The sequence below is a fragment of the Hetaerina americana genome, unplaced genomic scaffold (genome assembly GCF_022747635.1).
Source record: "Hetaerina americana unplaced genomic scaffold, ioHetAmer1.1.p SCAF_16, whole genome shotgun sequence".
Taxonomy (NCBI): domain Eukaryota; kingdom Metazoa; phylum Arthropoda; class Insecta; order Odonata; family Calopterygidae; genus Hetaerina; species Hetaerina americana.
Genome location: NW_027286719.1, coordinates 1,350,496 through 1,363,768, shown reverse-complemented (window position 1 = coordinate 1,363,768; position 13,273 = coordinate 1,350,496). Strand labels below are relative to the sequence as shown.

The 13,273-nt window shown below is 41.8% G+C and overlaps 1 protein-coding gene across 1 annotated transcript in view; it reads right to left on the bottom strand.

Moving 5' to 3' along the window:
* The window catches only part of LOC139686974 (uncharacterized), a 148,797-nt gene that overhangs the window by 19,488 nt on the left and 116,036 nt on the right, over positions 1-13,273 (bottom strand). The window contains exons 3-5 of the mRNA XM_071584017.1: positions 8,521-8,625; positions 3,365-3,490; positions 1,016-1,233 (exon numbers count right to left, since the gene is read on the bottom strand). Coding sequence (XP_071440118.1) covers positions 1,016-1,233; positions 3,365-3,490; positions 8,521-8,625 — 449 coding nt within the window. The remainder of the gene's footprint in view (positions 1-1,015; positions 1,234-3,364; positions 3,491-8,520; positions 8,626-13,273) is intronic.

Here is a 13,273-nt window from a genome sequence, read left to right as displayed (position 1 = left end):
ACAGAAAAAACAACTATAGTGGTGACACTCGTGATAATCCAGTCTTTACAATTGTATGCTCATTAGTAAGGGTGATGCAAATTAACTAGTGACCCCTGCACCCCAAGTCTTTACCTAGATTTCTTTCTTTGCGAATTGAGGGAATCTCACCCTAGTTTCCATTATAGCCCAGTCAAATACATAAAAAAAATTTTTCCTATCTTTGTTAAACATATCACAAGTGCTAGTTTTAAATAAAGTCTCACACTAAAATGCCAGGATAAACCTGCTAGTGAAATGATCAATGGAAAGATTTTTATAGTGTTCTGAAAAAAAGCTGAAATCACATTCACTTTGTCTGTAATACATATAGCAAAAATGGAGTTGCCATCATTTTCTATACGTTAAGTTATCATTGAATTTCATTGCGTTGACATAACTTAAGACACAATATGTTGTGTTTCGCTAAAAGAAAAAAACTTGGCTAATGATATCATTTGAAAATGGTATAAAATCTGGCAACATGGATGAGTTGCAGCAACACTGTGTGTAATAGGACTCATTATGGCTATGAAAATGATAGTTAACAGAACACACAATTGGTAACATTTGGACAAAAAGGCTGATATCAAGTATGAAAAAGTCAAAGGATTTCAAATTCGAGGCAAGTTCTGACATCAATGGCGATTCACCTGAAATAATATCATGCATAGAGCATGAAATTTCCTTCAGAGGCAAGTGTATCGAATTGTTCACCTGCTATTTGGAAATAACAAAGTAACATCAAGGGGAATATCTCAGGAGGATATACACTATCAAGGGGGATATACATCACCCTTCTGGCATATGGATTCACATGTTATGGCTCAGTGCAAGGTGAGCTTCATTCCTATCAATGGAGCCACATTTCAGGCTACTCCTTCACCTGATGGCCCATCATTTAAGGTGAGAGGTGACAGGTCAGGGGGAACTAAAGGAACATGCTACCTACATCTGAAAGCACTATTGTATAGGGGTGCAGAGAACAACTACTAACCCAAATGTGGCCACGATGTTGGTCGTGGGCCATCCAATGATGAATGAAGTGTCCGGGGATCGGGGAGCCTCTACCAATTCATCAATAGCACCCATGGAGAGCCACACATCCGACACCCGAACACGCTCCTTCAGCTTGAAGTGTCCTCCGGAGCGTGCCTTGGCCACCAGCAGCAGGTCATTGAAGAGGAAGATATGGCGCTCCTGGCTCAGCAATCCCTGTGCAGCACACACAAGCGCATGTCACAGTCAACCAACATCCTTCTATCAAGACACAGCATTATGCATTAGTCATGCACTGCGATCTGATGCAGTGAACCAGACATTCCACAGACAGCCCACATTGAAATTCAACTACCCATTACATTAATATTACCAATTGAATTCAATATTTACAAGCGTTTACATTCAGTCAGAGGAATTTAATATTATTATTTCACATTTGCATTGACTCAAACGGTCTGTACTCAAGGGATAACACACATCGTTTATTTATATATGTTCATGCAGAAAATCATACTAAGCATACAACATTTCTGCATGTATTGCTGTCCCTTCTTGTTGCTAACAGGCATCTGCCAGAGAGTCTTTGATACAAAGGTTATTTAATTTGATGCTTGATTCTCACTTGCTGCTTATGGTGTGTATCTCTGTTCATCTCCGTAATGAAAAGTATTTTTATGTGATGGTATTTTGGCATCCATATGAAAGAGCTGGAGCTCCCTGGACTAGGAGGGAATGGTAAGCCACAGAGTGAGAATACTGAATTGAAATACAAAGTTATCACAGGAATAAATTTATTCTGTGACTTTTCACAATCATTTGACCACTTCATACTTTTCAATTAAATATCGCATCAATATTGAGAATATGGGTAATGGAAATTAAAAATGGAAAATAATTTCTAACAAAAGATGAAAATAATATCTATCAACTGAAGAGGCCTCGGGCTTTCCCATTAATGGCATCAGCTTTTGAATGATTTTTTTTTTCACGCTGGCATAACTTGGAGTAGAAGTTGTGTGAATCTATAAGCCATTTCATTCAGCAGTTCACTGTAGGAAGTCGTTCGAATCAGTTGCAGTGCATGCGCTTTTGAAATGGAAAAAAATCGTGTACCGTGCAGAGATAAAATTCTTCAAAAATGAAAATATTTTGGGATGTGAAAAGAATTTTGCTGATTGACTTCCTTGAAAAAGGTAAAACAACAGCTGGGGAGTGATATTCTAATGAAACCGGAGGCAAAAATTGGTGAAAGCAGTCATTGCTAGCCGAGGAAAAAAACATCTTTCCATCAGGACAATGCACCCACCCAAAAAAGTGTCTTGGAAATTGGAAAATTGAGGAATTTGCACTATGAAGCACTAGGACATCCACAGTATTCTCTGGATTTGGTTCCCTCCCTGGCCAACACTTTTCATCCAATCAAGAAGGAATTGTGGCCATAGACTAATACTTTGCTGCACTTCTGGAAGGACACTACGGAGATGGGCTAATGGCACCAGCCAAGAGAAAAAGTCACCCAGAGAAATCCAAAAAAGCCAGACTAAGTGGATAGAGAAAATAATGAAAGGTGGTGGGGTATTGAAGGCCAGGATAGGCGAAGTTGAGTAAGTAGGGCTAGGGAAAGAAGACGGTGGCCTTTTTTGAAAGCATTAACACAGGCTGAATGTACACAATAATTTGGAAGGAAATGTGGGGCAAACAAAATCATGTTCTCGTAACACATTAAAGTTTTAAAGGGATATCCCAAAACCTACCTCATTGAAATAATTCCTCAGTGATGGTGTAATCACCATAGAAAAACTAATTTTACAAAGTATGAGGTTTACACTAAATAATTAAATGTTGATGATGCTGAATGTTGGACAACTTGAAAGTGGGAACAGTTTGATAACCGGATGATATTTCTGGCTGTGACCAAACTGCAGCACTGAAGGGAAGGACCAAGATTCAGAGAAACCATCGAGAGAACAATCTTGAAGCAACATTTCTCACTGTTCACAAGACTAAAGAAGGCAAGCCAACCACGTGCTAATTCCAAAGGCCAATGAACCAAGGCACAGGATGACAAATGTAAATTACAGAATTTATAAAAAGAAAATGAGAGATTAGCTAACTCCAGGAGTCAGGAAGGGGTGGTAATAAAAGGGCTGTGAGCATTAGAATAAAAACCTTTGATTGTTACTATCCTCTTCACAAAGAACATGAAAACTTAAACCTAAGGTAAGTACATACACTGGGGTAAATAAATATTTCCTCCTAATGTTTCCCTTGAGACAATCATCTTCAAGGCATTTGGACTTCCTCCGAATGCGATGCAATGCCACCCTGGAGTGGTTGCACTCACCGTGGTGAACTGCACCGGAGACTCCATGATAAAGCGACGGCAGGGTGTGTCGGCCAGGGGGGCTCGCCATGATGAGGTCCTAGGCCGCACTGGCACAGCGCCGACAGCCCTTGGCAATGCCGTTCCCTGAAACAAGAGCACTCAAAGCTAGAGTTCCCACTAGTGGGGCTGGAGAGGGGGCTTGGTGCCTCGGAACGTTATTGATGGCCGAGCACCATGAAGCCCACTTATCCCTGCACTGGAAACGCTCATGAAGGGAGACTCTGAAGGTCACCAAAGGCCATTGGGTTTGATATCATTTTGGGGACAAGTCTTCTTTGGTTGGTTGTATGTTCGTCCATAGGAAGTGCCTCCCCAAGGAGATATTCAATCAAAACGTTTGGCCAAACACCTCTAAACCTAACACCTGTCTAAACCTTCCAAAAACATTTGGCAGGTTTAGACAGTCCAGACCAGCTATCATCTACTACCAGTTGCATGAACTTCCAATGGCTTACCCAAACATCACTTCCTTTGTCAGTTCTACATATTTCTATCTGCCTTCATGCAGATTAAAAACTCGCCTCTTCCTTCCTCTTTCTCACTTACCCAACCTTCTCCCACCCATCACAGCTCCCAACTTTTTCCATTATCATCCTTTATGCCTTCTTTGAATTTCACTCCTAAACTTCTTCCCTTCTCCCAACATATTCAATACAAGTCATTGGTCTTAAGCTCTATCCAACCTATTTTCTCAATTCGTCATTATAAAATATCAAAAGTCTATAACCTACCTTCATCCTCTAGCTTCAAAGGTCAGTTTGTGGATCCAACAAGAAGTAAACTCCATATTTAAATCTCTACAAATATTTTCTTGACACCTTTCCTTAGTCTGCTGGGTATTAAATCTATTCTTGCAAATGCATCCTTTTTCAGCACCCTTCTCCTCATCAGCAATTTTCCCCCAAAATACAGCCCAAACATTTGATGCCATCCATTTGATCTAGTTTATTCCCTCAAACTTTTGTCTTCAAATTTTTTAGAATTGATGAAATTAAAAATACAAAGTAACTTTCCACTGTTCTTTATTAGCGTACGACCGGTTTCAACGCTCGAGCGTCATCATCAGGTACAAAATAAATCAGTCGCAGTTCCACTTATATACCAATCATGAGGGAGAGGAGGGGTGGGTGAGAGAGGGGGGGGACGAGGAGGAGGCGAAAGAAAATGGAGTTGCGATTGGCGTTGATGTGGAGGGAGAAGAGGGGTGTTAAGTGTCAGGACATGTGCTTGGTTGGTTTAGAGTGGGGTGGGGTGGGGGGGTTTGTCGGGTCTATCTGTGAGGGAAAGGGGTACTTCCAGGATTGGGGAGAGGTATTCAAATAATATATCGTTAACCACATGACCCGTTTTTAAGTTCTTTTGATTTCAAATTCTTCCCACTTGTCCATCCTCATTCCTTTTTCACTCTTATGTAACAGTTCTGGGTTGAAATCACTCCCATGGTTTTCTTCCCATAAATGTTTAGCGAAGTGCGATTGTTTTAGGTCACAAGTTCTAAAACAGCGTTTGTGTTCCTCCGCCCGTGTCTTTAATGACCTCCCCGTTTGACCTATATATATAGCACCACAGTCCCCACAAGTTAACTTATACACACCACTTTTATTTTGCGTACATATTTTGTCTTTAGTGTTATTCAAGAATGATTTTAAATTATTATTCTAATAAAAAGCTATCCGAAAATTCTCTCTAGGAAAAAGGTTGGCTAACTTCTGTGAAATTAAACCATAATATGGGAGTTTGCACCATTTGTAACCTATTTCCTCCGTATTAAAAGGTTTGAACAAAAGATTGTGTGCTTTGGAGGAACATTTTCTTTGTAGCATTTTGTCCACTAAATTTTCTTTGTAACCATTTTTCATTGCTAAACCCTTAATCGTTTTGAGTTCTTTAGCAAAATTACTTTTGGAAAGGGGGATGGCTAATGATGGATTCCAATTGGAACGAAAGACTTGGAGAATTTAGCTGTAGACTGTGAAGTTGCCCTTAGAAAGAAAGATATCGGCTTAAAGACGATCATAGCTAGGAAGTTTAAATCCTTTGTCGATGTGGACTTCCCTAAAAGTGGGTTCTATTCTCAAGAGCTATCTTCGATCATCTCGTGCAAAAAAATTTTGAAAGACAACAATCTGATCGTTGAAAAAGCGGACAAAGGCAACACAGTGGTAGTGATGAATAGATGTGACTATATTGAAAAGTGTTATGACTTCATCAGCAGTGAAAAAATTGTGAAACTCCCAAATGACCCCACCACGAAATTCCAAAGAATAGTTATCAACTGTTTAAAAACCACCCCCAATATCCTCAAACAAAGTGAAATTTACAAAGCAATAGTGATGAATCCGAGGGCTCCCAGATTTTTCGGCCTTCCTAAAATTCATAAAGTAAACATTCCCATGAGACCAGTGATTTCCAGTGTATCCGCCCCCACGAGAAAACTAGCCTCCCTTTTGAACTCCCTCTTCAGAGAGTTGACAAATTTCCAATCTAAGTTAGGAGTGATAAATTCCAGTGATTTCTGTGCACAGCTCTCCAAGAAAGGTCCCCCACCCTCCAAACATATCCTAGTGTCTTTTGATGTCAAAAACCTTTTCACAAATATCCCGGTTTTGGAAGCATTGGTAGTGGCGGAAAGAGTGCTGCAAAGTGCTGGGTTGGAACCACCCTTCCTCAGCCAATTCATGTCACTTTTGAGATTGTGTGTGGAACAAAATTATTTCCAATTTAACAATGATTTCTTCAAACAAGTGGATGGATTAGCCATGGGGTCCCCGTTATCACCACTACTTGCTGACTTGTACATGGACGATTTTGAAAGTAAATTATTCAACAACCCCTCAATTTGTACCAAGAATATTCACTGTTGGTTTCGATATGTAGACGATATCTTTGCTATATGGACAGGCACTGATAGACAATTAGATAAGTTTATGAACAACCTGAATTCCCAATGCGAAAGTATCAAGTTCACTTGTGAGAAAGAACAGAATAATCAATTAAATTTTTTAGATATCACAGTGTCGAAAAAGGGACGGGACTTTGATTTTGCAATTTTTCGGAAAAGTACCACCACAGACCACATCATCCCCTCCAACTCCCGTCATCACATATCGCATAAGCTTTCCACTTTTCATTTCCTTTTAAACAGACTGTTAGCCATCCCCCTTTCCAAAAGTAATTTTGCTAAAGAACTCACAACGATTAAGGGTTTAGCAATGAAAAATGGTTACAAAGAAAATTTAGTGGACAAAATGCTACAAAGAAAATGTTCCTCCAAAGCACACAATCTTTTGTTCAAACCTTTTAATACGGAGGAAATAGGTTACAAATGGTGCAAACTCCCATATTATGGTTTAATTTCACAGAAGTTAGCCAACCTTTTTCCTAGAGAGAATTTTTGGATAGCTTTTTATTAGAATAATAATTTAAAATCATTCTTGAATAACACTAAAGACAAAATATGTACGCAAAATAAAAGTGGTGTGTATAAGTTAACTTGTGGGGACTGTGGTGCTATATATATAGGTCAAACGGGGAGGTCATTAAAGACACGGGCGGAGGAACACAAACGCTGTTTTAGAACTTGTGACCTAAAACAATCGCACTTCGCTAAACATTTATGGGAAGAAAACCATGGGAGTGATTTCAACCCAGAACTGTTACATAAGAGTGAAAAAGGAATGAGGATGGACAAGTGGGAAGAATTTGAAATCAAAAAGAACTTAAAAACGGGTCATGTGGTTAACGATATATTATTTGAATACCTCTCCCCAATCCTGGAAGTACCCCTTTCCCTCACAGATAGACCCGACAAACCCCCCCACCCCACCCCACTCTAAACCAACCAAGCACATGTCCTGACACTTAACACCCCTCTTCTCCCTCCACATCAACGCCAATCGCAACTCCATTTTCTTTCGCCTCCTCCTCGTCCCCCCCCTCTCTCACCCACCCCTCCTCTCCCTCATGATTGGTATATAAGTGGAACTGCGACTGATTTATTTTGTACCTGATGATGACGCTTGAGCGTTGAAACCGGTCGTACGCTAATAAAGAACAGTGGAAAGTTACTTTGTATTTTTAATTTCATTAACATGAATTTCCACAAGGTTGAGCCAGAAACAATTGAATTTTTAGAATTGCCCTAATTTAGTTTTTCTATACTTAATTGTATGCTATTCTTTCAGAATTGATCCTGAAAAACAATCCACAAAAACTGCAATCCCTAGGCTACTTAAACTACCGGCCAAATTAGTCTTATCGATTGAACGTCCGAAAATGTAATTTTTTACCTCACCACACGCTTTTATTCCCAGCTCAAGCCCTTCTGGATACCACCCTGAGAACACTTCCTCAACAGTGACATGGAAACACGCAAGGCTAAGTGGGCAACTCTACAATTTAGGGTGCTTTGAAATCAATACAGCATTCTTTAAAGAGACAAAATGAAAAGTAAAAATGAGAAACCTCAATAGAACATAATTACACCAAAATATATATTTAACATGCCAGCCTTGGATTAAGTGTGGACCGATGGTATCTTTGCCCTTGCTTCTTCATACACTTGTTATGCCACACTGTGGCCTGCCAATTGACAATTTTAAAAGCGAAAGGAAAAATAAAGGCGGTATATGCTGTGTCCACAAGTTTTCTTTCCTTTGGTGTCAAAAAATAAGTGAGTGCTACGGTAGATACTATGATGCTCTTTCAGGTTCTAAGAAGGGGTTTCTATTTCCAAAAAACTACTGAAAGTAAGCTAAAATATTTATCTTTACGATTAACTCAGAATTTTAAAATCTCTCTGCCTTGCGCAAAGAATGGCAAGATAAAAATTTTAATGACAATATCCTTGCTTGGACGAGATGTGAGAGGCCATATTGCTAATAAAATCTAAATGATTCAGTCAGAGGGGGATAACATCTGGTAAACAAATTGAAATGGCCATCATGTTTTTGGACAGGGTGTTTTGATCGTAGAACAGGACATGCTGGAAGGGAAAAGGGGGAAAATAATGCATCCACGGGCCCACTCAAAGGTCTCTGGTTCCAGTCCCGTGACTGACACGGGTGCCTATGACCATCAGGCCCATTCAGCATCACTCAGAGGGCTCCTCTCACCATGTGGCTGCTGCTGCCACCGCCATCCTTGTCATGCAGGCACAGTGCATCGCTCGGGAACAAATTCTGGATCCGCTCCAGGTCACTCTGCTGCTCGCCCAATTCCTGCAGAAGGAAATCAAGGGCAATCAGATTCCTCACTGTCAAAAGGTCATGCGACTGGGCCAAGCAGACCACATAATGACATAATTTTTATCGCCCACTGATCATTCAAACGATATAGCTACAGGAGTCATCAAACGCAAAGAAAAGTACAACATACAGGTACAGTTCTTTACATGAACATGCTTAAAAAAGAGCATATACATTAAAGGATGTAACAAAAAAAATGCATTACAACTACTAGCCTTTTAAATAAATTCAATGAATAATAGGACTTCATTAAAAGGTTCGAGTTGCAATTTGAAACTACATAATTTATCACTCATTTTCAATAAGTGTGGTAATGTGTCGCAAATTCTTGTTCCTGATGCTATTGGGCCTTCGTTTGGAATTGTTGATTTATGGTAACGTAAACGGATGGGGTGATAATTTCTTGTTAAATATAAATGAATATCGTCGTTAGCATAAATGAGATGGATATTATATTTGTTAGGACAGAAATGATAAATACATACATCAATGGACCAGTAAGAACATTTAATGATTTCCACATTTTTCGGGCTGCGTCCGCGTATGTCGTTTAAATGTACAACAGTTTCGCCAGCTATCCTGCTGGCGTCCTCAGGTCAAGGATGAAAAGAAGCTTGTTGTCCCGTCTTATATAGGAAAAATCCGGCGCCAATACCGGGAAATTTCTTGGCCAATCAGGGAACGTCCTCATATTTGCGCGGAATTATTCGTTTCCACGCACTGTGGAGTGGATATCCATCCTCTCTGTTAAAATTTTTTGGCCTTTTAACGATTTCAATGGCCTCTCTGATTATTCTCTGGAAGTATTTTCCTTCTTTCGCTATTATTTTAGCGTCGTCGAAGAGAATAGAGTGTCCAGGTTCACTCCAGGCGTGCTCAGCGATGGCCGATGCTCTAAACTGTTTGGCCTTGGTTGCCCTCTGGTGTTCACTCATGCGTGTTTTCAGCGCTCTGCACGTTTCACCGATGTACCATTTGCCACAGGAGCATGGCACTTGGTACACGCCTTCTGATATTAACGGTGGAATTCCATCCTTGGGTCCGGGTAGGGTGTCAGCTATCTTGGTGACGCAGTTGAATCTGGTCACCACATCATGTTTCCTTAAAGCCCTCGCGATTCTTTCCGAAGTCCCTGCGATGAAGGGGATGGTGACGTAAGCCTTCGGACGTGGTCTGGAGTCTTCCTCCCTGTCAGGAACAGCGGTGGTTTGTCTCTTCTTTTCTTCCTTCTCGGCCCTTTTTTGGATCATATGAGCGCTGTATCCATTCCTTTGCAGGGCATTTGTCAAGTGTTTCTTCTCGTTGGCAATAGAATCGGAGTCACATATTTTATATGCTCGGTTGACAAGTGTGTCTACCAGTGAGGTCTTCTGACTGGGATGGTGGTGCGATGCAGCATTAAGGTAGCGGTCGGTGTGAGTAGGCTTCCTGTATACTCTGTGACGATTGGGACACAACCGAGCGGATTACGTACGACTCTTCCCGAGCCAGTCTAATGGCGACGCGGGAAAAGCAAGTCAACAAATTCAACAAACTTCATTGTAAGCAGCATCCACTGACCTCGATTAATGGGGCTGACAATGGCCAATCGGTTGTGAACTTGACGGACCTTCATTTAGATGAAGCCACCCTCGCAGTCTTATCTAAGGGTCTGAACTTCGCTTTGACCCCAAGGACGATACCACTTGAGAAGATCATCGCGGAGGTAGAGTCATCGATCCGGAGACTTCCGAAGGCGGCCGCCGACGAAATCCGAGAAGATGTCGCACGTATCCTCCATGGCGCAAAACCACCAAGATCAAACACCATCGGCAAAGAAAGGAGAGCACTGAAGGAGCTAAGGGACAACGAGAGTATAATCATTTTACCAGCTGACAAAGGCAACGCAACAGTCCTGATAAATAGAGAGGATTACGAAGGGAAAATATCGCTCATCCTCAGCAGTCCGACTTATAGGAAATTGAAAAGCGATCCGACTGCCAAGACGGAGAGAAGCACAAGGGCTATCATTAAACGATCGCTTATTCCAAAAGAAGAGCAACGACGCCTGCTTCCGACTGCACCGAAACCACCGAGACTGTACGGCCTGCCCAAAATTCACAAGAAGGATGTACCTCTCCGACCGATTGTGAGCCAGATTGACGCTCCGACTTACCAACTCGCCAAGTACTTGGCGCGGTCTCTGCAGGACCACGTCGGACAGACACCCAGCTTCGTAAAAAACTCGACGCATTTCATTGACGTAATAAGAAACATCACCATCCACGACAACGATCTCATGGTCAGCTTCGATGTTGAATCGCTTTTCACCAGCGTCCCTATTGAGGAATCGCTGAATATCATCAAGGAACTCACCCCCCGCGGAATCCCTAAGGACTTTCCAGGATTGGTGGAGCATTGCCTCCGCAATTCCTTCTTCCTATGGAATGGTGACCATTACGAGCAGATGGAAGGAGCTGCGATGGGCTCACCCCTCTCCCCGGTTGTGGCCAACCTCTACATGGAGAGCTTCGAAAAGAAAGCACTGGAATCCTGCGACAAGCGGCCCTCACTGTGGCTAAGATATGTCGACGACACTTTTGTCATTTGGCCACACGGAGAGGAAGAATTAAAAAAGTTCCTGAAACATCTGAACTCACAGCATCAAGCCATCCACTTCACTATGGAGGTGGAAAAGGATCATCAACTGCCCTTCTTGGACGTCATGGTGAAGAGAAATACAGGGAATGGGAGGCTTGGACACAGAGTATACAGGAAGCCTACTCACACCGACCGCTACCTTAATGCTGCATCGCACCACCATCCCAGTCAGAAGACCTCACTGGTAGACACACTTGTCAACCGAGCATATAAAATATGTGACTCCGATTCTATTGCCAACGAGAAGAAACACTTGACAAATGCCCTGCAAAGGAATGGATACAGCGCTCATATGATCCAAAAAAGGGCCGAGAAGGAAGAAAAGAAGAGACAAACCACCGCTGTTCCTGACAGGGAGGAAGACTCCAGACCACGTCCGAAGGCTTACGTCACCATCCCCTTCATCGCAGGGACTTCGGAAAGAATCGCGAGGGCTTTAAGGAAACATGATGTGGTGACCAGATTCAACTGCGTCACCAAGATAGCTGACACCCTACCCGGACCCAAGGATGGAATTCCACCGTTAATATCAGAAGGCGTGTACCAAGTGCCATGCTCCTGTGGCAAATGGTACATCGGTGAAACGTGCAGAGCGCTGAAAACACGCATGAGTGAACACCAGAGGGCAACCAAGGCCAAACAGTTTAGAGCATCGGCCATCGCTGAGCACGCCTGGAGTGAACCTGGACACACTATTCTCTTCGACGACGCTAAAATAATAGCGAAAGAAGGAAAATACTTCCAGAGAATAATCAGAGAGGCCATTGAAATCGTTAAAAGGCCAAAAAATTTTAACAGAGAGGATGGATATCCACTCCACAGTGCGTGGAAACGAATAATTCCGCGCAAATATGAGGACGTTCCCTGATTGGCCAAGAAATTTCCCGGTATTGGCGCCGGATTTTTCCTATATAAGACGGGACAACAAGCTTCTTTTCATCCTTGACCTGAGGACGCCAGCAGGATAGCTGGCGAAACTGTTGTACATTTAAACGACATACGCGGACGCAGCCCGAAAAATGTGGAAATCACCTACTCATCGCCGCGGAAACCTTCGAACGAACAAGAACATTTAATTTTTTGAATAAGAGTCCAAATGTTGTCATATAAGTAACACCAAGTATGCATCTAATAACTTTTTTGAATAACAAAAACTTTGTGCGACACAAACCCAGACGATCCCAAGAACACTATTCAACATGAAGCCCTGGAGAAATAAATCTTCTTTAACCCCTTGGCACAGAAGTGAGCCACTTGGGAATCGAACCAGTTGACGAAGGCAGTTCGAGTTCCTCGCAATCTTCAAACCATTGTCCACAAAGCCATTGTTTCAATTGCAAGAAGAGGGGATAGTCGCTAGTTGAAATGTCGATAGCAGTCCAAAAATGCTTGGCCACTCAACAATCTTTGCTATTGCATTGATCAGTAAGCATTGCTGGTATCCACCTTGCACACTATTTGTGATAACTGAGCTCTTCCATGTCAATCTGATATTAGTGGTGCATCCAACACGAGGAAATTTATCAGCCAGGGCACTAATCATTAATCGTCGATCAGATCACAGTTTGAGGTCTACTTGTTGAATGATTTCATTGGCCTGGATGCTGGACTTGCCACTCTGCCCTTCATCATGCACATCTGTGCGGATATTTTTAAAGATCCTTCTGCACATAAAAACCAAAGCACAGCATCCACCTCACAACTGCTGAGAGCAAAGATTTCCATGGAAACTGCTATTTGCATTCACTCACATGCAAACGAATACTGAATCAAAAAAATAACTTGAGTGGCTTCAGAAACAATCAATAGATGGTTCTGCATTCATACAACTGTTTTCTGACATTTAAATATAGAACAACAACCCTTAATTTTTCAATGTGCCTTGTATTGGGTTTGAAAAGGTTCAGATAAGATTTTCAGCACTGTGAAAAACTCTCCACCCCAAATAATATTTTAATGCACGCACAAAGGTTAAGTATTT